The following is a 27,676-nucleotide window of genomic DNA, read 5'->3' as shown; positions in this document are numbered from 1 at the left end:
CATTTTAACATGAATAAACATAGACCAGTCATTCAAGTTTTATTTCTTGTGGTGTACCGTGACATTCTAATTTTACTTTTATGCTATCACTCATAGTCAGATGTAACGTCTACTGTATTTTGCTGATCTTTTAAATCTGTTATATAACAGCATGGATGAATTCTTAATTCTGATTGGTCCTAAGGAAAGAAGTATTGATTTATTTTCTATACCAGCACAGATCTGTGGCCATTTAAGAATGTTATCATTTCTGTAGTAATAAATTTCATAAGGATCTACATGCACTACATAACATTTACAAAATATACTGTATGTGTATATGTGAAGTATATTTAGAATTTTTGAACGGAGTCTCCAGTGCTACCGCTTTGTAAATGCCAGATTTAAAGCTGTAATCTTTACTCAAATCAGTGTTTTCAGTACAGCAAACGTTGCAGTTTCTCAGTAACATGACAACCTGTATGCTTGGTAAGGTTGGTGAGGGAACTGCTTTTTAATAGCTGCTATGATAGCGATAACAGACACTAATTTCACAGATGTTGCATGATTATAACTACAAATGGGTAAAAGTAACTAATTGTATTACATACAATCTTTAAATTCATAGGCAAATTGCTGTAGTATAAGATAATTAAAACAGTTTATTTCCAAACCACACATTCATCAATTATTATCTACAACAGCATGAGTAATGTTTTATTACCGTTGTTAAATTCTCTAAACCATTACATTTTGTGGAGTGTTTTCTTTACACACAATTAATATAATGAAATATATATATATACCGCACCAAGTAAACAAAAAATAATATCTTATATTCTGTTTAATTCTCCATCGTAACATTTTCTTTAAGTGTTTAAGGTTAGAAATTGGTTCTTGTCTCACTGGGCTTTTGTTAAACTCCACAATTTCCTCAGTGTATGAAGTTTGCATCTTAAATCTTTAATTACTTGTAAGTAGACATAATGGTCTTAGATTAGACTGAATAAGTAGCTGTAGTTCAATCAGCAAGAATCAGAGGAAGCAGCAACCACTGACAAGTGCTCATCAGGGCCCACTCATGGCTGCATATAGAACACTAATGGAGGAAAAAGGGATGTTTTGCTGGTAGACCAGGTCATACACACTGTGAAAGATAATGTAGTGTCTGTAAAAGGTATTGAACATTGAGGATATGTATATGTGGGTATGAGGAGTAGAAGGATGGATGTATATTGTTTGCCATGCAGGTTATGTTTATAATGTCATATTTTTTTTCAGTAAGATAAAAGTTGTATGAATGTCAAAAGAGAAGGTAACATGCTGATTCCTCAGATTAGCCTACAGAATTCATTATAATAGCCATTAGTAGTATTACATAATAGTATTAGTGAGTCGCATATTGCATATGTTATAAATAAATTGTTAGGTCTGCAAATTTCAAATATACAGCCTGTAGCTATACATCTCATTTGCATTTTTCTCATTTCTGTTAAGGCTCTGTACTTGCACTGGCTTTGCATCACATTGTTTAGAGGACAATTTGTGTGCTACTATGGTTTTTACAGTGCTTAAGATTTTTGCAGGCTGTCGCAAGTCGCAGGCTGTGGGTTTGTAGCACTAGCCAGTTGCAGTTTCCATGATTGCAGTGGTCAAAGCAGATGCACCTCTTTCTTCACAGTTTTTGAAATGTATTTCATTATTACACATTTTTTGTTTTAGTTGTGTAATTACAAATCATTTGTCAGGTGTGTCGAAGGGGTGGAATTTTAACAGACATTCTAAAGACTACAGCAATTTTTTTTTCACAGGCTTTTCCAGTAAATAGTGGTTCTCTGCACATTATTTATTGATAGAGAAACACTGGTTCTCCAGAGAGAATACCAAAGAAATCTCATTACAATCTGCTGTGTCTATAGCATTTATAAAAATGATATGCATGGTAATATAAATAATACACAATCCTTGTGCTTACTGAAAGTAAAATAATCTATTATAGGCTTTTATCTTTGTGAACTGTAAACGACTTTAAGGTGCTAAATGGAAAATCATAAATAAAAAAGATCCAAAATCGTTTTTCCTTAATGACACGAATCTATGACGGATAAGTGGTTAACGACTGTTGTTGGCTTTGCAATGAGCTAAAGAATCTGTACAGAATTCTGTATTAAATTCTATACAAATTCTTTATGCTTGGAAAAATATTTATTATTATTTTATTATTATTACATTTTGGTACTAACTAAAATGGTTAATATCCCATAAACTGAAAGATACTTTTAGGAATATTAAAGAAATGCATTACTTCAAAGAACTATTATTTTAAAATTTGGTTTTGTAGCAAGATATAAACTATCTAGATGATCCATACACCATCAGCCACAAAGCAATCTGTAGAAGTCTTAGTATTTGTCCATAAAAACCTCATGAGAAATAATATTCATTTAGCACCACAATTGTTGTAATAATTGCTATAAAATCATGTCTTCTATATTTTAACAACTGTAACCAGCAGTACAACATGTTTAGTGTTTTTCACAAAAGTAAAGTGTTTGGTGTGCGTCCAGGACACCAAATTCCATGTTGAAGAGAACAGTAATGAATATTTTGTCATCTGTCCTGTGATCTGAACATCTGACTACTTTGCTGCATTAAAGGTCTCCAGCTGGATTTGATGGCTCTCTTCCAGAGTAACTTGATGTACTATGATCTAGTCATTAAATGCTTTGCACTTATTTGCTCAGTGCTGTATGCCTGGAACATCAGCATTAACTTCACTTCTACAATGTTACATTTCCAAAAGCTCTAATGTAGTGTTCAGATCAAGTGGAAAAAGGAGTAATAAGAAGAATAAACACTGATAGATCTGCATCGGTCCCTTTGGTGCTCATCAATTATGATGCATTTATTCCCAACAACCTAAAGTATATTTATCATTGTACACAACTTCCAAAATAGCTTTTATAATATGTAAACACATTAAAGAGGGATGCCTCCAAGCTCAAGCTGTCATTCATAAGTCTGCCCCCTTGGCATTTTGGCATATCTGCAGTTGCCATTTCCATTCTTAGTAATCCTCACCCACCCTCTTCACCACCCAAGCTCAGGCTCTCAATATCCCACATAGGGAGTGTGGAGGATGAGATTAAGCATGCAGAATACCTAATGAAATGCAAAGGAATGAGCAATGAGAGGCCACATGGTGAAAATCAGTCTGCTACTCATGCGCATGATATGTTTGTATGAACAAACACATGCTAAAACAATTTAGATATGTTACATCAGTGGTCCTGAATTAGCCTCCCTACCCACCCCTTTACATTTCTGTGTTTGTCTGTGTTGGTGCTCTAATATTCTGTCACCTTAGAGAAAAGATTCACTGTAATGCAATACAAACCATTCTGACTGTTCACCATAACCCTGTAATGAAAGATTTCTATCAAAGAAAGTGTTCTGTTTCAGGATGACTCCATACCATGCACAGGGCATGAGGGTTCACTTGAATGGTTTCATGAATATAAAGATAAGGTAGATCATATGCAATGACCTTCATAATCACCATATCATTAAGCCATCCAAACACCTACAGGAGAGTTTGGAGTGATTTGTTTGACTATGTTCTCCACCACCACCAAGACACCACTTGTTTCAGAAGTATGTTGATGTTCACGAACTGTTCTAATCAATGAACTGATCGTCTTACTCAACCTCATCATATTTGTTTTTCTGGCAGTTTGTCACCCATCTGTTTGTTAGGCAAAGCACTTGAATTGTTAATTCTTTATATAATTGAATTGCAAAGTTTTGATATAATTATTCGAATGTGTGAAAGATGTTCAAATTAAGTCATGACATCAAGTCAAATTTAACCCAATTCTGTGGGAAAACTGACCTGGCTCAGAATAACAGTGCTGAGGAAGTATTTGATAAGATTTTTATTTTTTGACCAATGACCATTTCCTTCAGATAAAACTGCTGTAAACTTCAACAGCGAAAAGTAAATTGGTCTTTGTTATGGTTACATAATTCTGTATCCTCTTTGAAAAGGTTTACTATTCCAGACCCAGTTGAGCTTTTCAGTGGACTTCATTATGTTTTTGTGTAGGAATGTATAAATGTGCAGGAACATCAACAGCCAACATCTGCTACAAGTTCCATGCTTGTTGGAGCTGATAACATGCTTTGCTAAAGGATTGATGAATAGAGCATGCAGACGAAGAGAGAAAGAACAGAGAGGAGGAAGATAAAAGAGAAAAAGAGTGAAGCTATACCTCAGTTGAATGATCGCTGGAGACTGGAGCCACCTGCTTCCCTTATTCTCTGTCATCCAGCTTTTTATAATGAAAGAAATGAATTGAAATGGAGTGCATGTCATAACTTATGCACTAGATGTATTATTGTCTACTTTTCACTGGTTGTCCTGTGTCTGTTAGATGTTAGTGGATTATGCGCTAGGCAATTAGGGCTAGAGGGCATGTACATACTTGTGATTAGTTCTTCTGGCTTTTTTTCATCTGAACAAAATTGGCTTATATTTGGTAGCTACAACACCTTACAGTTCTTAAATAACAGAGTATTTATATCTAATTCTGTGCAAATAGTTGTTGCACTTTAAACATTCATGAGATTTAACAAAATGAATATATATAATTTTTTTCAAAGCTGTAGAGAGAAGAAAATCTATTCTCCTTTTGTTTCTGTTTTTCAACACCACAGGACATTTCAAGCTGATTACATGCCTCTTTATCTGTTGACATTCCTGACGACTTGAAAGAGAATTCACAATTTTTTTTTATTTTTTTTTTTTATAATTTAGAATGAATATGCTTTTTAAATATGGCTTTGAACTATGCATTCTCTCAGTTGTTATGGCAGGCACCAGAAGATTATATGAGCTCCAAAAAAATTGCAAAAAAAAAATTCAGCAGTGTTATTTTTAATAGTGACCATCAGAGAATCCTGGAAGCTTTTGATTCAGCATATTTTTCGTCTCATCTTTTGAGTGTTTCACTGTGGTAGAAACCCACCCACACTTCAAAACTAGGACAGTGAGTCAAGAGAAAGAGACCCGAGAATCTGAACATGTTGCATGTAAACAGACATCTATATAATTTTACTTTAAGTTAGAATTGGCTAATCTAATCTCCCATCTATGAGGCATAATCACTGTCCATAGGAAAAGACAAGGTAAATGTAGGCGTAGTGAAAAATCATGCACGAAATGCACACAATAATTAGAGCAACAAGCTAATTATGAAACAAAAAGGGGTCAAAACAGAAATAAAGACACATGGCAACATAAAAAAATCATGTGCCATAAAATAGTAATTGTTGTGCTGGGAATGGCAACATGTGACTGCGTTGCAATGATTGCATGATTATTGATTTTGTCAGGTTGTTTCTCACATAAGACATTCTTTTTATGACCATCAGCACCATCACTTAGGTGATATTTTTCATTAAAATCTAATTACGAAATTTGCCATACAGTGCACTTCTGTGGAGGCTGAGAAAAGATGTGAGTTCCTTATTAGGTGCAAATAAATGCTAACACCATTGAACAACATGTTCACCATGCCTCTCTGCACACCAGCGGATTTGAGGATTCTTTCCATTCTGGTTACATATCCGGCTGTGAATCCTTCTGTGCAGTCTTTTAACAACTACTTTATGCATTCTGTATATTCTGTGTTAAGTGCCAGTGAGTTTACGTACTGTAGGAAAGCTGTCGAGTGTCGATGTGCTCTTTAGTGGACTGTGGCTATAAGGAATGTATCTGCCTTTCCTCATTTCTGAGGCACATGATAGTCTTGTGTAGGGATTGATTTATTCTCCTTATCTCTCTCTGCCTTTCCATGCAGAAAGGTTATCCAGGGTTGGGCCTAAGCATGTCTCGCTCTCTCCTTGACTGGCCCAAAACTGATAGGCGAGCAAGAGGCAAATTGGAAGGGATTAACCTCATGTGACAGCAAAGCCCTCAGCCGGAGCATTGAGAGCTAATATCCATCCAGCACTGACCTTGCAGCTCGGTGTTGAGACCCAGTGAATAGAAAAATGCAAAGAGCAGCAAGAATCCTCTTGTGACACCAGACATGAGGCTGCATGAGGGACTGGGGTTCAAATGAGGTCTTTTAGATTACTTTTAATATCACTTACTGCCACAAAGCAGCTTAAGCAGGCACCAAATTATACATTCAAAGTGTTTGCTGACTTCTTCATCTTCATGCCTAGACTACAGAAAAGAATTACCATAGATAGTCTATTTTCCTCCAACTCTCATCTTTTGTCATGTTCAGCAGTACTGAAATTAGTTTTTTAATTTATCTGTTTTTAAATGCTCATGTAAGTAATACATGCTGTCAAAGAGCCCTCAGTGGGAAAGATGAAGTATCAGGATATATGATGCCTTCTCAAGACCAATACTTTTAAATGGTCTTTTACTGAGCACACTAAAAAATACTCCCAATAGACGTGATTTTGTTCCATTATGAGTTCTGAGTAGAGGGAGACATTGTTTAACATGGCAATTACTTAAAAAATCCTTAATTGTATTTCTGTGTCTTCTCTGCAGGTCTTCTCATTGGCTCTGGATGTGCCCTGTACCCTCTCGGCTGGGACAGTGAGGAGGTCAGACAGACGTGTGATAACCGCTCAGACCAGTTTGAACTGGGTGGGTCCATCTAACTATATCATTTGAAAGGAAATTCATTAATCTCACCAAACGTATTGCCTTCATGCTGGAGCAATGGCATGAATAAACCTTTTACATGACTAATGTTAGTAACACTCATCATGTGCCAGCTAACACAGAATGTTATCAAGAGGTTCAGTAATGCATTTGACAGAATGTAGGCTGCCGTGTTACAAATATAATGTTGCTGCAATGCTCTGAAAATATAATGTGACTGAAAATGGTTAAAGAAGCCATCTAATCTAGTCCTAAAGTCAGATGTTTGCGTAGAATGCTAACTGCTAGAGCTATTTATCTCACTGCTTTTGAGGACACAGTATATTTATCATTTAAGCTAATCCTGAATGTCATTTGAAAAATAGTAGAAGAAACAAGTTATATTTGACTGTAAATAGCTTTCTTCTAATAGCTTTTATTTCATATAGTCTATGAGCATATATATGAGCTCAGTGGCTATTAGCCTTTGTATATATATTTTAGCAACTTTGTGACGTACTGTATATTACCTTTTAAGCATATCTCAAACTGTATTCCTAACTAATGAAGTGCTGCTTGAAAACTCATAAGGCAGCATCAAAGCATCTGCCTTCTATTTTATTTTTTTTACCCCAAGGTTTTGTGATTTGCTTCATGACATTCAGTTTCAGACATAACACATACCACAAGTGTGGGGTGTTTCCATCATCACAGTGAACACATATAAATGGACCACGAGATCATGAGATTGTTCCTGGTAAAAATATCTACAAATAGAAATGATGCAGTAGTGTTGTGACATTAAGAGTGCCCGATTTCTGTAAGATTCAGAAGTTATTTCATGAACCTTAGTGAACTGTTAGCATAACTTTGGTAGGATTTGAACCTTGTGTATTCTGCAGCAAGCATTAATCTTTAATTCTCCAGTGATGACACTTCTGGATTCTGTGTGAGATATTTGATCTCACAGAGCTAACAGAAGTATTTAGAAGTAAAGCTAAGCTAAGCTGAGCTAATACAAATGCATGATAATAAATCTGACTGAAATTGGAATTCATATCGTGCAGTATTTCTGTTAGATTTATTGTTTAGCTGCTCATGTAAATGTCACATGCTGACAAAAGAGCTTCCTCATATGAAAAAGTGAATAGTCTTAGCAGTGACTTAAACTATGGTAATATTAGGTTCGCAAGGTCTAATTGATGGGCATCTGAATTTATTGATTAATTGACTGTGTTTCATCAAAAGTACCAAACATGGTAAAGAGAAAGCTTGTAATACTTTAATTCATACCAAATCCCGCTAAGCTCATGGTCGTGTCCTTTTATGGATGTTGATTAGCCTTTGTGTCCTTAGTTGTCATGGTTACACTAAAATCAGGGCTGAACTCCTTTACCTGCCAGCACAATCACATCACATGTCCATGTCACATGTTTAACCTGTTCTGTACTTTTAATAAGTAGCCCTATTTCAATTCTGGTTGCTGTGCATGTCAAGCTTTTGCCCTTGTCTAGTGTATGTGCCATCATATGTTCCACAGCCTTGCACGTAGTCTACCTGTTTTTGATTTATATCATAAAACTAGAGAAAGACAAGTGCCTCATGAGAGAAAGCCAACCAGCAAAGAGCCATGTGTAGAAAATAAAACTGCTAATAAACAAGAGTAAAAGAGGAAGAATTAAGCCCCCTTTTTAGCATGGATCCATCTTCCTCATTTCCTGGACCTGGGAATTGTTCCAATGGTGCCAAAACTCAAAAAAAGACACCATCATAGAGCAGACTTCCACTTGCTACATGGGAGAAGTTTGTGGACTTTTTAGAACCCAGACTTTATTAAGATGAGATGCAAAATGGGTGTCATAAAATGATGGAGCACCTCATGCAGACCTTCTTGCAGGATGAACAGTACTACAGACTTTTAGGTTTGAGTTGACTGTGAGAACATTAGAGGCAGGCTTGGAACAACTATTTTACTTTTATTTTCAGGCCTGGTCCATCAGGTGGGTATTTCAGCCCTAGCCAAGATGGGATCTTAACATGACCCAACAGCATTCTTGTGCCACTGTGTGGCAGATCACCCACTCGAGACATGGGAGAAGATTGTATAGTTTCTAAGTCCAGTTTAACTATGTCTGTGGTGATTTAACTATGTTTTTTTCTATACACAACACTGTGCTGGTTGGCTCTCTCTCTCTCACAAGGCGCTAATCTCTCCTTTTTTAACCCACACGACCGCTCACTGCAACACAGGACATTCATTTATCTAATTCCCCGCCGGTGTGCAGTTCTTACATTTCACCTTCTATAGCTTTGACCTCCATTCACAAACCGGCGCTCAAGCATGCTGCTGTTTCCATACTGATTCTGTTGTCTTTTAACATTTTTTCGTCATCTGAATTATACCTTCAGGGTCTCTATAATCTAACTTTGAATGCATAAGTACCCATTACAGTGTAGTTTACTCACTGTTCATAAATGCAAATGGCAGTTGAACTTAATGCCCCAGTTGAAACTCACTTTTGTGTAGACTTTATGCAAAAAACAGCACTGTGTGTAATCCAGCAGAAAAATGTGCACGCTGTCAGCAAGTGTTGAATGGGAATTATGGTGTTAAAGCATTCAGTACTATATGTTCCACTTTTCACATGTAAATACACTATCACCCATTTAAATGTATTACATTTGAACTCTGCATATTTGATGTCTGATTTTGTCCATAAGATCTTGCGACTAAAATGCAGTTTTTTTTGCTGCAACAGCTCAAGCACCGAGGTAGATAAAATAAATTGTACTCTGTCGTGTTCTTTCTCTTTCCTTCATTGTTCACAGCTTCATAAATATAAAACTTTCTCAGGGGAAAATGTTGAGCGTGATCCCAAAGCATAGGCGCTGTTCATCATATTACAGCATAGAGACAAATGTGCAGCACAGAACAAATGTCCAAGTCTGACCTTTAAAGAAAGTGCTTAGTTTCAAAAGGTTCTCCTAGCATGAAAAAAGCCATAGTTGTTTAAACAAAAGGCAAAAATTCAGTCACACTTATGCACCAGAATAACACAATAAGATCACAAGAGCTACAAGATACAAAGAGCTCCAAGAAGAGCCTACAGAGATTTTACGCTAACTGATTTTTCTCTGTTTTGAAACTAAATCGACTGTCCACTTCTTCTTTGAGATATTATATGTTTTTTCTTGTTATTATACTGTATATCATGAGACAAGTGGAAAACATTATTGTATTTTCCCTCAAATTATGCACAGTTAGCTAAAAACCACAGCTCCTGTCTTAGAGAGAATGTTTTTCCTGTTTTTTTTTTCATGTCTATTTTGTATTCAGCTATAACTGCTCTGTAAGAGACCACCATGAAATAATATTTGCGGAAATAGAGGTTGTTAAAGGCCAGTGCCTGGTTTATTATGCTGTTTGTCATCTTGGAATATTTCAATGCTATAAACAACACTGATTTCAGCAAAAAAAAAAAAAAAAAGCATGTCAGTGGAGTTTAACAATCAAACGTGTAATGTGTTATCAAGATTTACTGGAGAAATGTGAATGCTCTAGAATTTTTTTAATCACCAAACAGTCTTTAAATCCAGACAGAGAATTTGAAAGTTTGTGAGAAGGACGAATGTTTGCTAAAGTATGCATTTTTTGTAAGACAAGGGAAGACAGCAAATACATTTCATGGTTCTACTGTACATCCTCCTTCAGTTTGGTTCTTTAAATGAGTTTCACTGGGGTTTAGTTCCTCTGTGTGATGCATGACTGGCCCTGTTTCACACCAGGGAGCAACACTTTAAGATTGTAAATGGTCTTTTGTTGTTGCTCTTCTGAAATCAATAAGACAAGCATTACACTAAGCCTTACTGCGAAGATAAGTATATAAGTAGCTTATTTGTATATACTACAGTGTACATTTCTAAAAACAATCATTCATGGCAGGAGATTTAAACTCCTCACTCTTGGAACTATGTACCATTTACAATGTGAATTATATTCTTTAAGATCAGGGCCATAGCTAATTCTTCAAGACTAGAGCTGAAAATTTCAAAAGTTTAATGCATGCAAGAATGAGAAACTAATACCAAGGTATGAGTAAATGCATTCAAAAGGACAGAATTATAACCACCCTGTAAGATGACTAACCTAAAAAAAGTATTAGTATAACTATATTAGTAATATATCATATTACTATTACATATCACATCTTATTAGTCATAATATATAGTATAGGTTAGTATAGTATAGTATAGTGTATAGTAAGAAAAAATAGATTACAGAATCTAATACAATCAGATTTACAGTTTATTTATTGCCCCAACCACCTGAAATGCATTTTAGCTACATTATACATCTTTAATCTATTTTTTCAAACTTTTTAGAAGTTTGTAGTCAATAACTGTAACCATGAATAAAATAGCTGAGAAAGAGTGGTGATCAAATGCACAGAGATTTTTTTTTTCTTTTTAAATCAGAGATGCTAACCAGAGAAACATTTGAAGTGCAAAAGCATGTGGTTGGAATCTTGTAGCAACACATTCCAGATACAAAATTTAGAAAGAGGTTTTGTCTAAGACATTACTGGGTCTTAAAACAAGGTTTTGTTATTCTCCGTTCAAAAACGGTTTTGTTAAATGAAGTGGACTCAAGAGTAATTTTTGCCACTAACTTCTTGTGTGTGTGTGTGTAGGCTCATGTGAGATCGGCTGGGCGTATTACTGCACCGGAGCGGGCGCAGCTACAGCCATGCTGATCTGCACCTGGCTGGCCTGCTTCGCTGGCAAGAAACAGAAGCAGTACCCATATTAGGAGAGATTCAGACAGCTTTAGCTTTATCTTCAGCTTTAAGCACAGAGCCAACAGCACAGAGCAGCCAAGGACGAATGCCTCAGTGTGGACTACAGAGAGCAGAGATGCTCTTTCTCCTAAGGCATGAGCACTTTCTTCATTCTTCTTTTTCTGGCTGCTGGAATCCTCTCATCACTGAGTACTCACATGGAAGTATCTTTTGACATAAAATAGACTGATCACACACAGCAAATGATGCTCTTTCATATCAAACATGTCTAGAGGACATATGTCAGATAATTAGAAGGACCAATTACCCTTGTTGTCTTCTGTTACAGAGAGTGCTCTTTTTTTTCTGTGTACTAGAGCTGGTAAAATCTGTTATAAAGATAAACATCCATCGTTATTATAAATTGTTTATATTTACATAAAACTACAAAATGCAATAAATGTCATATTCAACATCCATTGTTAAATAAGCATTATCAAAAGGTTAATGTCTATCATTTTATGATCATGTATACTATGGAAAAGTATACACTATAATCGTACATTATGATATACAGTATATGCTTCATATCGAAACACGTTTTGTGATCATGTACAAAACATGTATTAGCCATTATATGTTGTAAATAAAACAGAATTTTCATCAACAGAATGTTTGGTGACTTGAGTTTTCCATGTACAGTCAACTGGTTTTCTTTCAAACCGCTTACAGAGTATTTAAGAGTCGATTTAATGCAGTAATATAATACATCTGTGTCTGTAATGCTATTTTATGCTCGAAGTTTGGCATAGGCATCTGGGGTGTTCATTATCTGCTAGGTGTATTGCTTTGACATCTAACTTTTTCTTCATAATATTGTATTTCATAAATAAACTGGATATTTTCCATTATGTTATTTATGTGACTACAAAATGACAAATCACCCAAAATAATCTTGTGGTATTTGCCCTTTGTATTTTCACAAAGTATGTAGGAAAATGAATAATTTGACTGAGGTGCATATATTTACACTTACAAATTACATTCACAAGGAAAAAAAACCTCACCGCCTGCTTTAATAGAAACATTCCTGCTCGTTCATCTATTATCCAAACAAATGGCCTGTATCTACATGGTTTCTTGAGTTGTTATACTGACCCCTGATTGGCTGACGAGAGAGTGAATGTGTATACAAATGTTTCTATTAAAATCAACAATGGGTGTACATTTTACTTAACCATTTGTTTTAAACATTTTCTTAAAGTGCATGACCTACATGAATCAGTTGAACTGCAATTAAAATATCTACAAGTCTATTTAAGTCATCCTGTCAAATCCATACCCAATGAGATATAATACCCCATACATTCACTCATGTTTTTTTCTGCACTTATCCACCCCTGGTAAATAGGTTGTGCTTTAACACATATGGTACATACCACTTCAATCCATAAAATGAAAAACTAAAGATGTCATTTTACTGCTAAGGGTCAGGAGAGGTTTGATGCTTTATTGTACTGAGGTTAGGTATTACTGTTGCTGGCTCTAAAGATCAAATATTCGTTACCCAGAGGGAATTGCTAAAGCATTTACAAGGTAACAAGTTTGTGGCTTAAAGTCTCAATCACTGACCTGCAGAAGCAATCAACCATGGTCCTGTGCCCTTTCTGCAAAATGCCTTCGACTGCCTTGTCTCGCTGGCACAAAAAGGATACTTTACACAGGAATGTTAATACTAATGTGAGGACAGATCTCTTGCATAATTGCAGGTGAAGTAATCATTTAAATGCATAGGAACCTGAAATATTGTGGCTTATTTAAATGACACCTTCAGCCTAAGAATCAATACAATCTTAGTGGCATCAAATTTGACAGTAACCACTAAGAAAGTCATCCATGAAGTGTAAATAAATTGAAAATATTTGTATTCATTGTAGATCATCCTCCATGCGACAATTTTCATCTAGCTGGCTGTTAGCAGAGAGCTGTGTATATAAATAGCACCATATGTGGGGTTAGAGCTTCAGTACTCCATATTAAAGAGCTCTTGAAAGTCTTCAGGGACTGTAGATGGTATGACAGTATAGTTCTGCCCCCACTGAGCTACCTGGTTGACTGTATTACTGATGTTTTTTCCAATACAAATGATTCATTGACAGAGAGTATTTGCAGCAGGGTAAAATTAGCATTGATCACACGGTACAACCCTTAAACAAACAAAAATATATTCTTATAGCAGTATTTGCTAATTAACCATCTACCTGGGAACTGTGTTAATGTTATCCTATGGCTAGATTATCCTATATTATCTATTCAGCATTAGGCCCTTGTCTTAGCTATCCAATTAAGACTTAAGTAATTAAAACTAAGCACTAACAAGCTAGCTCACATCAGGGTAATGCACTGATTAAAAAAGCAGCCAGACCATTACACAAGCTTCCTATTATAACCAAACTATTATACAGATTGACCAAAAACTCTATATTTTGGGGAAATTACCACTTTTAAGAAAAATGTCATCCAAAATGTTTAATATTTTGCTTATATTATACTTTTTTTTCGATAGCATTTAAGAATACGAGAAGAACCAATAGAAATTTCTCATGGCTGAATTGGGGAGCTTTCACAAGGTTGAAATGCACTTTAACAGAAATCATGACAAGAACCATCACACAAGACACTGTTGCCAAACCTATTAACAAATTCACAGAATCTGAATGTATTGCAGAACAACTGAGAAGTGGACATCTTTAATCATCCACTGACAAAGGCACAACCCATGTGCTGTTGGAAAACATAATCTCCTACAGTATGTGAGGAGACTTTTAGGATACCCTGTATAACTGAACCCATTTGCCAGGTCCCTAAACAGACAACAAAAAACAGCACAGACCAGCATAAGATCTGCAGGCTTGATCAACTGGGGCTGCTAAAGCCTCAAATAAGCCAGCTAACTGTCCAGTGTTTTTTCACATAGGGTCTCTTTGCAGCTAACATTAGTAACAATTACAGTGCTTAATGAAAGCCAGTACTCAGCTTTGATAGCAAGCTCACTAACAATCTGCTAAGTGTCCTTGTGTAATTACATTCCCTGATTGGTATCATGTGCTGCAAAGGGATGAAGCTACCGTGTAAGACTAAATTGGGAGCAAACACATTTCTGTTTTCACTCAGGTGCAAATTGTTTCTGCATTCTTTATAGTTAAGAGTACTTTTTGGATAGTTAACTCTAGAAAAAAAAAACTTCAACTGGATTACTGTTTTAGTTCACTGAGCTGTTTCACCATACTATGCCTAACAGAGATGGCAAGGCGATAATCTGATCGTATATATGACCACAGACTTTTGAATCATTTCCAAAAAATAAGGCAAATTCTTTTGCCATTCTTTTCTTTTTCTTTTCTTTTTTCATTTCACAAACAGGTATAATAGCTTCTGGATACATTTCTATAAAGCAGTCCAGTATTTAATTAGTATATATTGTACTATTTAATAGACATATTCATCATTTAGTTTAAAGTCCATCGCTTGGCTTTTTAATAAATTTGAAGCTTTCTTTTGCAGTCTGACTCCACCTTACTCATGCCTGAGGAATCTGAGGTTTTCTGTATTACTTCCTCTGTTGAATAACATCTGTTCTGTCAGAGGTTTTTTGTGTTTGTGATTGTTGCCAGGCATCAGATACACATCTGGCAGCAGTGTAGCCTGACATAGAGGAGTGTGTAACTTCTGTTGGTTTATCCTCCATCTCAGTTTTTACAGCCTGAATTGAAAGCTGTAGCAAACCATCAGCACACATTTACATTTGTAGGAGCAATTTATTTTAGCCAATCTACTTACTGCCTGTTTTGGCAGGTGGGAGGAACTAGAGGTCAGAATTTAATCCAAGGTCAAAATTGAACCAGGAGCCAAGGTTGCATAATAAAATCCCCACTTATACTTGATTTACATTGTAAAGCAGGTTTAGCTACCTGACTTACAACACTGCACAAGACTTTGCGCTTTGACTTGGTTGCCGTAAATAGAACATTTTAACACACCTTTATTAGTGTTTTTAAAGTAATGTCTTATAACATGATAGATAATGGATTTTGCTGCTGATTGGAAAGTTCACCACCACTACAGTTGCTTTGTTGGGCCTCCACATGCTAAAAAAAGGTATCCAGTCTCAACTGTAATACAAAAAAACAGCCCAATTTTTTTAATTAAATGTTGGTTTATAGTGATTCAGACTATTACCACTTCCTACAAAACGATTCAAATATATGCCATCATTTTTATCCTGATGCTATTAGTGCTGGTACATGTTAGAATACCAGCAGTTCTGCCTCACCTTTTTCTACTGATAAGATAATGCTCATTGTACAGTATAGTCTCCTACTGTATGTACACAGGAGACAGTGGAGAAGAAGAACTCCCTTAGATGACATAAAGAAGAATTCTTGAAAGAAACCAGACTTAAAAAGTAATCCCATCTGCTTCAGAGTGATACACCAGATTATATGGGATGGAATTATAAATAATATATATATTACCACTTTTATACAACCAAACAATTGTGGGTTAAGGGCCTTGTTTAGATGCCTGGCAACTTGGTGGTTATAGGATTTTAACTCACAACATTCTGATGAGTAGCCCATCATAACTTACCACATTTCCCCTGGGAACTAAGATGGGACGTTTTGCACTGCTTATATCACTCTGCTTGTATGCATTCACCACATACATTTCCAGTGGACTCAGCGAATGATACATTTTTCATGAAGATAATATATTTCTGACTTAAAATATGCAAGCATGCGAGATGAAGATAAAAAGGAAAAGCGACACTGGATGCAACAGATGTAGATTTAACAGGAAATGCAAATCGTTGTGAGCTATCAAGCCATCTAGCTGACAGGACTGGATAAAGTTATCAGTATAAACGGCTTCTTCAGTCAGGGAGCAAAAATAAAATATGTCGCCATATTGGGTTTAAAATGCCAGTTACCTGACATTATTTAGAAGACTTCAGCAGGAAGGAATTAGTGTTAAAGAATTAGTGTAATGCACTTGGAAATGATTCTGACCTATTAGTTCCTCAGGAGCTCTTGGTTGCACAGTTGCACTCGACTACAAACTGTCATAGAAAGTACATTATTGACATTAACATTATTTACTTGTCCAGTGTCACCCAAATGAGAAAGGGTTCCTTTTTGATCATTAGGGATAAATGTTAGTGATAAATAGTAACTAGTAAGTTTTATTCAGTTTCAATGCTTCTGTAAAGCTGCTTTAAAGTGCTAAAGAAACTGAAACTAAATTAAATCAAACTGAATTAAATTATTTAGAAAACTGTTATATAAAAACTAGATTGCATGCAATCATTGTGACTGTAATTCGGCTTTAGGTACAAGAATATAAATTCACTATATAACTATTGCTTGTGCAATGTTGCTTAATAAAATCATAGTATAGGTCTAAGGAAGATCAAGTCTTATATCATTTCCAGGTTATCTACCATGTGAGTCACTTTTATGTGAGATTATATAAATTGTAAAATCTTTGCGATGAAGAAGCAGGAAAAGCAGACATGAGAGCAAAGAAATCAGGCTCAATCAGGCAAATCCAGAGTGTAGGAGCATTGCAGCCATAGCGTGGCATTACGGCAACCAGCATCAGGCAGCAGGCGAGCACATTCAGCTCAACAGAAAGGCAGAGCAGGTGATTATATATGATAGGAGTATACTAGGAATTGAAAGTAGTGTACAGAATACAAATGATTGCGAGAGGGCGAGCAACCTTTTCAATATATACCATTTTATTATAATACACAATGTCTTTCCCTGTTTTTGTGGTATGCACATATACGATCGGGTTCACACAACTATATTAGGAAAGGTTAGTTAGGTGACAAATAATGGTAAAATCAACACAACAGCCATTAACCACCCAAGATCCCACTCACCCACACTGAATTTGTCACCTGTATGTAGGTTCTTCAGGTTATTCCTTAAGACTGTAAAGCAATCTGCAGCACAAAATATACCACAGCTGAAAAATTGTCAGGTTTTGCATAGACTGGTGCTCATTAGAATCCATAACGCATCCACTGGAACCTTTGTAAACCCCTTTATGTCAGAGTGAACTATTGCAATTTTTTCTTGACAGAAGGTATTACATGACACCACACTGAAATACACAGCATGAATTTCCTGATAATTCCAAAGTGACATTACTGTCACTGTGTCACATCAGTTTCTCTCGATTCAGATGCAGGTGATGTTATCAAGCCTTAGTGTGAAGCGTGAAAAAAGTAATGCTTGAAAGAAGGGTATCATCTCTTCAGTCTGTGTTTCAAATACTCTGTCTGTGCTATTGTGTGGAACGCAAACCTGATAATCAACACTTGATGGGAAAAATATCCACAAATATACAAGTACAGAGTTCTGTCCCCTTGTTATCATGGTTGTATTTAGCATTCGGTCAAATAAGAGCTAGAAAGACATCATTCACAAGAAAGAAAGAAACAAAAGGACGTCTCAACGATAGTTCAGCATTTATTTAAATTCATCAGTGAATCACATTATCTGAAGCAGATTATGCTGCTGCATGTGGCCTGAATGGATACATGAGCCAGATAAATAAAGTGAATCCTTGTACAAACACAGCTGGGTCTACATCGCCATTTTGGAAGGAAGTAGGATGTTTATTTTGCAGGAGTTTTCTTCTGTATGAGTACAGTTCACAAATATCATTAAATTCATGAAGAAAGGGACAGACCCCATGACTCTGAAACACATTTTCAGCTGTAGAACTGATACGTTACGCATAATTTTATGAATCCACCAGCTCATGAGGTTGCCTAACCGATTTGTTTCACATTAGCAGACCGAGGATTAAGAACAGTAAATACTGACAGCTAGCAAAGGCATGTCAATTTCACATAATTCATAATTTATATTCTTCTCTCTTTTTTTTTTTTCCAAGAGCAGATGTATTATTTCTTCATGGCCAATGGAGCCCAACACAACACTGATGAGTTCTTTTCATTTCGATGCCTTTTGCGCCATCTGGTGACTGTAAACCAATAAAAATGATAAGTGGAGTTTTTCACAAGTTTGTGGGTAGTTAAGGGGTCTTAGCTTTACACAAAATGTCTAATTGGAACCATTTTTGTAAGAGAAACATTGTGGTGAAGGGATCAACATGCACAAAGCCCAAATAGATCATTTTAATGAAAATCATCTATTTTCTTACTTGTGGTAGCCTAGAAATAGCTCAAAGTGAGCTAAATTTATCTCACCTTATCTTTAACATTAACGTAACGCTTCTAAACCCATAAATAACCCAGATGCTACCCCAAAGAATACCTGAATGGAGCTTAGTGGTTAAGGTGTCAGACTACCACTTGAAGGCTGTGAGTTTGAATCCCAGGTCCACTATACTGCCATTGCTGGGCCCCTGAACAAGTCCCTTAACCCTCAGTTGTATAAAGACTGAGGATGTTGTATAAGGCTGAATGCTGTAAATGTAAGTAAGAAGCCTAAGTGCTAAATGCACCCCCACACAAAAAGGGACCCTTTCAATGCTTATTCCATCAAAGACCCTAGGAAAGACTTGGAATACCCTAAACTATTAGCTACTACTGTTATTTTCTTCTTAATCTGTACTAAATCTTTCTTTTTCATCACTGTGAAGAGTCTGACAGAAAGGTCAGGGAAAGTCTGACTGAACCTTGTAAGCTCTTTACCAACATGGTGAGCAGAAAAGCATCTCAACATACAAAACATCCTTTCCGCTTGTACCAGGTTACTCGGTTTATAATAAAATATCCTGTGAGAAGAATATCTGCAGGCCAAAACACTGGTTAATGTGAGATCAGAGAATAATGACTAGACTAGTCTGAGCTGACAGGAAGTCTATAGTAAAATAATCAACCATAGTCAACCAAGAACAAGAATTTATACTGTCAGAAGCTTCCACTGCCCAGTTTGGGTGAGTCTATGCCTGTAATAGCCTCAGATAACGTGAACATTAATCTGGACATTGTCCTGCTGCCACATGATTGGCTGATTGGACAAGTGCAGAAATCCGCAGGTGTACATTTGTTTATTTATCAGGGCAGCAGAAACCACGCCCATTGCATTGTGCGTCACAAAATAACACGGAAGTAAGTTTAATACCTTAAAGCATCAGCTCCTTTTAATAGCTTCATTACTCTACAGGTTAAACGGGATTTATTAATCATCATTTGTTTTGTTTTTTTGTTAAGTGTGCTTTATGTGACAATCTCCCAGGCATCAAAAAAATCTCATTTACTTTTTTATTCTCGCTTTACGCAAACAATAAACAAAGAATTGCGCACACGGAGTTTGGTTTTGGTGCAAATAATGCAAATAAACCTTATATAATAAGTCGGTTAATTTGGAAAGATTTTTTGGAAATTGTGAAAAGGTTTTTTGTTTTTTTTGTTTTGTTTTACAATGGATCGGTACACAGTTCTTAAAGTGATCGGTGAAGGATCTTTTGGACGTGCGCTCTTGGTTCAACTCAACACTGACAAAGTGAAATGGGTTATGAAAGAAATACGACTGCCAAAGGTAACGTACGATGACCTGTTGATATCACAGCAGATAAAGAACACGGATGCTTTGTTTATGCGTGTGGTCTCCATGCATACAGGCAGAGGGTGGAGTGGAGAGTGCGCGCGCAGAGGCGGTGCTGCTGTCCACAATGACGCATCCAAACATTGTGGCTTTCAGAGAATCATTTGAAGGTCCCGGTCATATTTTTTTTTTAAATTTTTTACATATTTTTTAATTATCTTTACCTTTTATTAATTACAACACAGATAACCGATAACACATACTTGTTCTGTTGATCTTGTGGATCATGATCCTAACCCTATAATAGTCATATCTCAACAAGAGTTTTTGTAATTGATCTGACTAGGCTTGTGTTTATATGTTTTCAGCCAGAAATTATAGCTTGTTTTTTTATTTTTAAATCCTAATCACAATTAGGCAATGCATACACAGCTTTATTGAAGGAAAAACAAGGCGTGTCTTTTTAATGTATTCCAATTACAATTCCTTTCACATACTGTAGGGGGCAGCAAAGCTGAGTGAATTTTCTGTCCTGTCCAGGATAGGCGTCTCTGGGCTTACATCTGGAGATGTATACCCCATACACACCAATTGGATTCATTGTTTTTCATTTTTATTCCCTCTTTCTGTTCTTGCTCTCTCTTTCCAGATGATGGCCATCTGTACATTGTTATGGAGTTCTGTAGTGGAGGTGATCTTCTCCAAAAAATACGGCAGCAAAATGGCTCTCTGTTCCCTGAAGATGTGGTAAAATCAGAATTTCACCGAAAAGAACACAATTCATTTCATTTTATTGACTTCTCAACATTAACGTATGTTAGTTAACATATACAAGCAAGATTTAGTGTGTAGTCTTAATCTGTCTCCGCAGATACTCAGATGGTTTTCACAGATGTGTCTAGGCACAAAGCACATTCATGATAAACGAGTGCTTCACCGAGATTTAAAATCAAAGGTAAAAAAGCAGATATGCATTCTGTTACATTCTTTATAAGTTAACAGACATAAAGAAGTTGTTGCATATATCCCTACTTTATGAATTAAACGTTCCCCCCCCCTTGACATGCTTATACATTCATATTACATGTAAAGTCATTATGTGGCACAAATGAATACATGTAAATGTAAGATCTATGTCAACAGCACTGACCAAACATTCTCTTTAATGACATCTGATCTTGTTGATTTATTGTTTCTTCATTAGTTTTCACACTATAAATGTGTTTTACTGTGATAAGATACAGCTTTGAATTTAAACAAAGCGTTTAAATAGACTTTACTATCTTGTCCAGTCAGATACTGGGAAGAGTATGTCCTTGTGACTGACATAAGAAAAATGATTATTGTAAGAAATAGACATCATACATATTATAGAGCTTCCTAATCTCTGATGTTTGCTCTTATTATTATTATTATTATTATTATTATTATTATTATTATTCATTGTCTAAGTTCTCTAACATTTTTTCTTTGTTTAGAACATATTCCTGACAGACCATCTCACAATCAAACTGGGAGATTTTGGATCAGCATGTGCTCTTAACAGGTAGTCTGTTGAAAAGCTTCTTTTGTGATTTGTCTAGTAAGTAAAAGAGGTGATAATGACAAAGTTATGTTCTGATATTCAACAGTGCAAAAGGTTATGCCCAGACGTACGTTGGAACTCCATACTATGTGTCTCCAGAGATCTGGGACAACCAACCATACAACAACAAGAGGTACAGAACTTACAGTTTAGTCTGTCATACCTCATATATCTGTGTAACAAGCTGGGCAAAGTACTTCATACTATACTCTGTGTATATGATTTACAGTGATATTTGGTCTTTAGGCTGTGTGCTCTATGAACTCTGCACTTTACGCCATCCGGTGTGTACATTTATTACCCTTTTGGTCTTAAGAGGCAAGGAATGATTATGACAAGTATAATCTGTGACCTCATGGTTGTTTACCCTCTGGTTTCAGTTTGAGGCCCGTAGCTGGAAGAGTTTGATTTTAAAAGTGTGTCGTGGGTCATACACGCCTTTGCCCAGCCGCCTTCCCTATGAGCTTCACTACTTGATTAAACACATGTTTAAGACTAACCCGAGAGACAGGCCTTCAATACACACCATCCTTAGCTCTCACCGTGTGTCCAGACTGCTCCATAAACATCTACCTGAGGAGGTACTGCACTTTAAAACTGAACTGTGTGTTACTTTTGCATGTATCAACCAAAAATTAAAATATCATTTTAAAGCCCGGTTACAATCAGAAGGGAAAAGGGAGAAAATTGCATTCACACATTTAATATAGACTTCACTGAAAGAAACAAAGACAGTTAAAAGTACCTGCTATATATTTATAGAAAGAGACTAAAACAGGGTTCCCACACGTCCTGGAAAACCTGGAAATCCTGGAAAATTAATGACCAATGTTCCAGTCCTGGAAAACACATGGAAAATGAGAGAAAACATAAATTGTCCTGGAAAAAATCTTCTTGTCCTGGAAAATTATTATTTTTAAATGTTCTTGATCATTTAAAGAACAGTTTACAACTGGTCGAAACAATTAACGTTAGTAACAGAAAAGCACTCTGTTCAGGGACGCTGAGTTTTGACGGGTTTTTTGTTATGCTGTTTAATCTCGCTGTGACGGATGATGCTGTCTTGTGTTGGCGGTTTCAGGTGCTAGGAATTTTTTAAATGCTCGAATGTTTTCAGCAAATGGTGACGGTTAAGCAGGTTATATTAACCTTGTTAATCTGAATATCATGTGCAAGGGGAATGCACAGCAAACTAAAGCATGCATGACGGCATTGGCCTGAGAAAGGAAAGGGTATTAATATGTGCTGCCTTTTTATTTTATAAAAGTTGAAATTTCATTCACATAACAAATTGTCTTTAAAAGTATAGTTAAGTAATAGCCATAAAGTGTACGTTGTTTTTAAGACTTCTGGAGAGAAGAACATATTACTTTAGGCCGTGAATCTGTGAGCCTTGTCTTTTTTTGCTAAATTTGAAATGTCCTGGAAAAGTCCTGGAAAATGATTTCTGAAAAAGAGTGGGAACCCTGTAAAAGCTCTTAAAATGATCTGCTTGTTTTCACTGATTATTTGCTTTGTTAGACATGTTTTATAAAATACACTGCCAAGTAGTACAGTACAAGTACAAACTGCGTCAATGTATCCTGAAAGGTACCACAGACCAATTTAGGTCCAGTTAGGTGCCTTAATGATCTTTTTTTAAAATTGGTACCATTTTTTTTGTATAAGCAAATACTCAAGAAAGAATCCAAGGAACTGACAGAGAAACGAGTAAATCAGTGGAGAAAAGAAGAAGGAGAGAAAGTGGCCATGTTTCTGGGTCAGAAGAGCTTGTTAAACACTACTACAACTAAAGGTACTTACTGTACCAGCTGGACTGGAACAACACTGTGATTTGTTTTCCTGTTTGCTTTTTGTTGTATGTGTATATTTAAAAAAAAAAGTTTTAGTTTGATGGTATCCTAGTATCCTAAGTCTGTAACCTAGTGAACCAGTGTAATGTATTCATCGATACTTTTGTACGTCGCTCTGGATAACGCCGTCTGCCAAATGCTGTAAATGTAAATGTTTAACTTGCATCATTTAATTGTGATTGACTGCAATATTCCATTTTCGTATTGTATGTCTTTATGGCTGAAGCAATAGCACTGATATGGTGAGGGTCAGTGACAAACTGAGTGATTTTCTTCTTGTTAGATTCAGACATAAGTTTCAAAATTTCTTCGGAGAATCGGACAGGTAACATTGTTGCCCGGAAAAGGTGGGCAAAAGAACCCTCCAACACAGTGCTTCAGGTCTTTAGGAATGCTGACATCATTTCCTCTGGTGACACGGCAACCGCACAGGGGTCTGACCCCACAAAAGGTGCAGCAAGCTACTCCATTTTTATTTGTTTATGTGTTTATTTAGCTTCAAACCCCTGTGTATCATTTTGATTACTTGTCCCCTCCAGGATTTGAGGCACAATTGTACATATGAATATGGATCATTTAATTGGAGGACAATTTATGTTTATAATGAATGTGCATTTCTGAGAGAATTCTGAATAATCCATTTCTTTCCTACAATGTTTTATGTTTGATACATAAATATAGAAGAGGGATTTACAGAAATGCAGAAACTGGAAAGAAGGCAATGGGACAAGGATCCACCTGAAAGACTTTTAAGCCTTCTGGAGAAAGCTCCTCTCAGCACAGCCTTCAGCACATACATTATCCACAGGCACAGTAAGTGCATGTAAATTGTTCTAGTTCTGTGGTACATCAGTGATTGTGGGGCAAAAGGGCAATTTGTGAGTGAAAACCACACCCACAGCTGAGTGGCATGAAGAATGATTGAGGAACTATACAATGCAGAGAGTTCTGAGCAGCCTCGACTTTGCATAACCTTTACAGACTCTATCGTGTAAAGAGGAGATGAATAGTTTGTGAAAGAGAGAAATGAGAATTCCTAGCTAGGTAAGTAGGAAGAAGGTGGAGCTTCAGGTGTGGCATTTCTCTTAAACATCAGTTATTTCACAATTCACTTTATCAGCTGCAGCATGCTGGGAAGTGACATCGTTCTGAAATGACAAGCCAAGCCCCAGCACAGAGCAAAGTACATAAGGACAATCTTGCCTCTGTGTATTTGTGTGTGTGTTTGCGTGTGTGTGTGTGCGTATGTGTCTGAGTGTGTGTGAGTGTGTGTTTGTGTGTGTGCGTGTGCATGTGTATTTGTGCATGTTTGTCTGAGGTGCAAGAACTACAGCTCTGCTTTGTCTTGTAGATCTGAATGATGATGATGCTCCAGATGGACCTGAAGAAGTTCATGTTGACCAGAATAGACTGGAACCCCGTTCAGATGACGAAGACACGTGAGTTCTTCTAGTTTGTCTCCTGTCTTCCCTTTTTCATTTCTCTATTTTCCCTCAATTTTTTTTACTTCCCCTATTAACATCTTGTCTTTTCTCCTCTATTCACAGTGATTTTGAGGAGGATTGCCAATTTGATTGGCAAGCCGAGCTGGAGAAAATGTTTGTATGCTAAAAATGTTTTAAATTCATCAAGGCGTATGTGTGTACCTGACTATACAGTACAGTATACCATAATTTAAAAGTTTGTTTGAATTTATAAATAAATGTAAACAGGTGATCTGTGATCTCTGTCAGGAATCCTTGTGGTATATTTTCAGAGATTTTTCAACGAATTATCTATATCATAATTGCTTTACACACTTCGGTGCGATCACATTCTATTTCTACACTACATTGGAAAGATGAGTAGGTGAATATCATCTGAACAATCTAAATGCTAAAATTGTACCTAAATTCCATGGAAATAATCTTTGACATTTCCAATAACATATAAGCAGGTGTTCAGCATTACCCTTCTGCCCTCTTTACTTTGATGGGAAAGGAAAACCTGCATCATTCGGCTGAACAAACAAGTAAAAAACAAAACAGGATCCGTCTATGTGTGCAAATTTTACTGAATACAAACAGAACAGAGAGATGTCCTTATTTAAACCAGATCAAAACCACAGATCTAAAAGTACCCTTTAAGAGATGTCTGAATGGGTATTTCCTACAGCTTTTCCACTGAATGAATTAAATAAGATAATCTATTTATAAAATAGTGACCAATTGTATAATATTGTTATAATATTATTGTCATTAGCTTAGTTAAATTTGATAATCCATTGAACTTCTGTATTTTAGGTATTAACAGGGCTTAACATCTTCATACACACATTCAATCTCACTGAAACAAAAAGTGCCTGAGTTACATTTATATTGAATTTTAAGATTTACCCATTATCCTTATCCACAGCTCTATCAAAAACATTCAACACCTTATGCTAGTTGAATAGGTCAAGATCTAAGAACACCATTAGGCTAAAAGCCTGTTAGAGAAGAGTTAGTCCAGCAAGAATGCACATACGTTAAGTGATCTACAGAATACTGCACATTTTAGTGGTAAGTGTTCATTTATTTATCTACTACAACCCAAACACTTCCATCATCATTTTTTTGTATGTTATTTATATACAAATACAATTTATATACAAATACACTGAAGTGGAACAGCACCAACTACTCTTGGTTTATTCCTGTATCTTGGATTATTGAAATTTTATGACCCAGACTCTTTACAGTTTCCCAGATCAAAGCCAGATATCCTGAGCTTTAATTTCCTGGTGCAGTCTGGAATCTATTAGTCTTACCATCAGGGAAATTTCTGATCCATTGGGGGCCCAAAGCGATATCCTATTTGCCCTCCACCCCTCACTCCAGTCATACCGCTCAAGTTGCAGACCACAAGGGGGAACCCTGTGAAAGCCTGAACTATTGTAATGTCCCTTGTCTGGTTTAAGATACATTTAGAATATATAATAAAATATAACAGTTTCTATCGTGTTTTACCAACTGTACACTCCATACATTTTTAAAATCAAGGTTGCATGACCTATTGACCTATATGTTTCTAAAAGACAGAATTTTAAGCTCTAAATATATTTAAAAGGCATTTTGAGGTCTCAAAGGCAAGTCTCCTCTAATATCAGAATAGATGGTGATATCTTATACAAATAAAATTTCTATAAACATAAATTGGATTGCTTCGCAAAACACTTCTGTCGGATCCTAGATTGTTTTACTTGCCATTTCTTTGATATAAGAATATCTGCATGTGTAGAAGATATGCTTGTAAATACAAGGAATTTGAGGGATTTGTTGCCAGTTTGTAATGAGTAAGTCTAACTAAATTATAAGGCATGGGTACTAAACCTCAACAACCCACATATAGCCAAAATTTGCTGGGATGCTGGGAAGTTTAAGTTAGCTAGCTTTCCTTTGTTGAACAATCCAAAACTTGTTCATTTAAAAAGATTCTAAATATAAAGCATAGGTTTTACAGTGTATAAATTATAAAGCTTTATAATTGTTAGCTGATATTAAGCAGTGCAGTGAATCAGGTTAGCTAGACTAGCTCAATTTCTGTCTTCTATTAGTTTAAGTATCTAAAATTCAACCATCCATTATGTTTCCTCATTATGAATTCTGAAGGAATTACTGCTGGCTTTTATGTGTCATGATCCCCAAGTGTCCCTTTTTGTCAGCTGGCCGAACCAGAACCAGAGTGGAGGAATAGTTGAAATATGAATGTCATATGATTAAGAATAAACACTTAATTTCTTGTAGACATGCAGAGATCTTAGGAAATTGTCGTTGTGAAAACGTGATCAATGCAGTGAGAACTTTGACTAAACTGAACAACTCTGGCATAATTTTTTAAACAGTCTTTTCCATGCAGTGTTATCATCTATACACAGAACATTGTTCCTGTCATGCTGTGCTAAATTCTGGTGGTCTCAAACATGTTGTGGCCAGGCGACTTTTAACGAATGCCCTTTTCCTCTGTGGTAACTTCATACAAGTGCCTTTGTTCCTTGTATCTCTTATCATGGATTGCAGATGTTATTATGTACAAAATATCTCAGCTGCATTTCAGCTGTCACTTCATGTTTCTTTGTCACCGGTATCATGATTTTATCTGATACTGATGGTGCGTATGGACTGTTGGAAAACCAAAGCTCTTTATAGTCTTTTTAAACTCGGATCGGAACAGCTGACTTCAATTACATACTTTTAAGTGCTTATATA

At 36.1% G+C, this 27,676-nt stretch overlaps 2 protein-coding genes across 3 annotated transcripts in view; both read left to right on the top strand.

Annotated features, from left to right (window-relative positions):
* The window catches only part of LOC132858277 (LHFPL tetraspan subfamily member 6 protein), a 49,928-nt gene extending 37,832 nt beyond the window's left edge, over positions 1-12,096 (top strand). For both annotated transcript variants that reach the window (XM_060888544.1, XM_060888545.1), the window contains exons 3-4: positions 6,551-6,649; positions 11,338-12,096. In XM_060888544.1, coding sequence (XP_060744527.1) covers positions 6,551-6,649; positions 11,338-11,456 — 218 coding nt within the window. In that variant the 3' untranslated portion in view covers positions 11,457-12,096. The remainder of the gene's footprint in view (positions 1-6,550; positions 6,650-11,337) is intronic.
* Positions 12,097-19,586: 7,490 nt separating this feature from the next.
* Positions 19,587-25,173, top strand: nek3 (NIMA related kinase 3). Its single transcript, XM_060887994.1, has 13 exons — positions 19,587-20,006; positions 20,089-20,182; positions 20,662-20,759; positions 20,884-20,967; positions 21,491-21,558; positions 21,644-21,730; positions 21,827-21,881; positions 21,978-22,178; positions 23,266-23,392; positions 23,734-23,901; positions 24,132-24,263; positions 24,802-24,889; positions 24,998-25,173. The coding sequence occupies exons 1-13, from the start codon at positions 19,890-19,892 to the stop codon at positions 25,059-25,061; spliced, it is 1,383 nt and encodes a 460-aa protein (XP_060743977.1). The 5' UTR covers positions 19,587-19,889; the 3' UTR covers positions 25,062-25,173.
* The last annotated feature ends 2,503 nt before the right edge of the window (positions 25,174-27,676 follow it).

This window comes from Tachysurus vachellii, chromosome 15 (genome assembly GCF_030014155.1).
Source record: "Tachysurus vachellii isolate PV-2020 chromosome 15, HZAU_Pvac_v1, whole genome shotgun sequence".
Taxonomy (NCBI): Eukaryota; Metazoa; Chordata; class Actinopteri; order Siluriformes; family Bagridae; genus Tachysurus; species Tachysurus vachellii.
Note: the sequence above shows the minus strand (reverse complement) of the source record. Positions and strands in the feature narration are given on the sequence as shown.

Excerpts from the sequence above, each read along its gene's own strand:
- nek3 (XM_060887994.1), top strand. The coding sequence starts at position 19,890 with ATGGATCGGTACACAGTTCTTAAAGTGATCGGTGAAGGATCTTTTGGA. Across the intron at positions 21,882-21,977 it reads TCTGCACTTTACGCCATCCG|TTTGAGGCCCGTAGCTGGAA; the intron begins GTGTGTACATTT and ends CTCTGGTTTCAG. Across the intron at positions 24,264-24,801 it reads ATACATTATCCACAGGCACA|ATCTGAATGATGATGATGCT; the intron begins GTAAGTGCATGT and ends TTTGTCTTGTAG.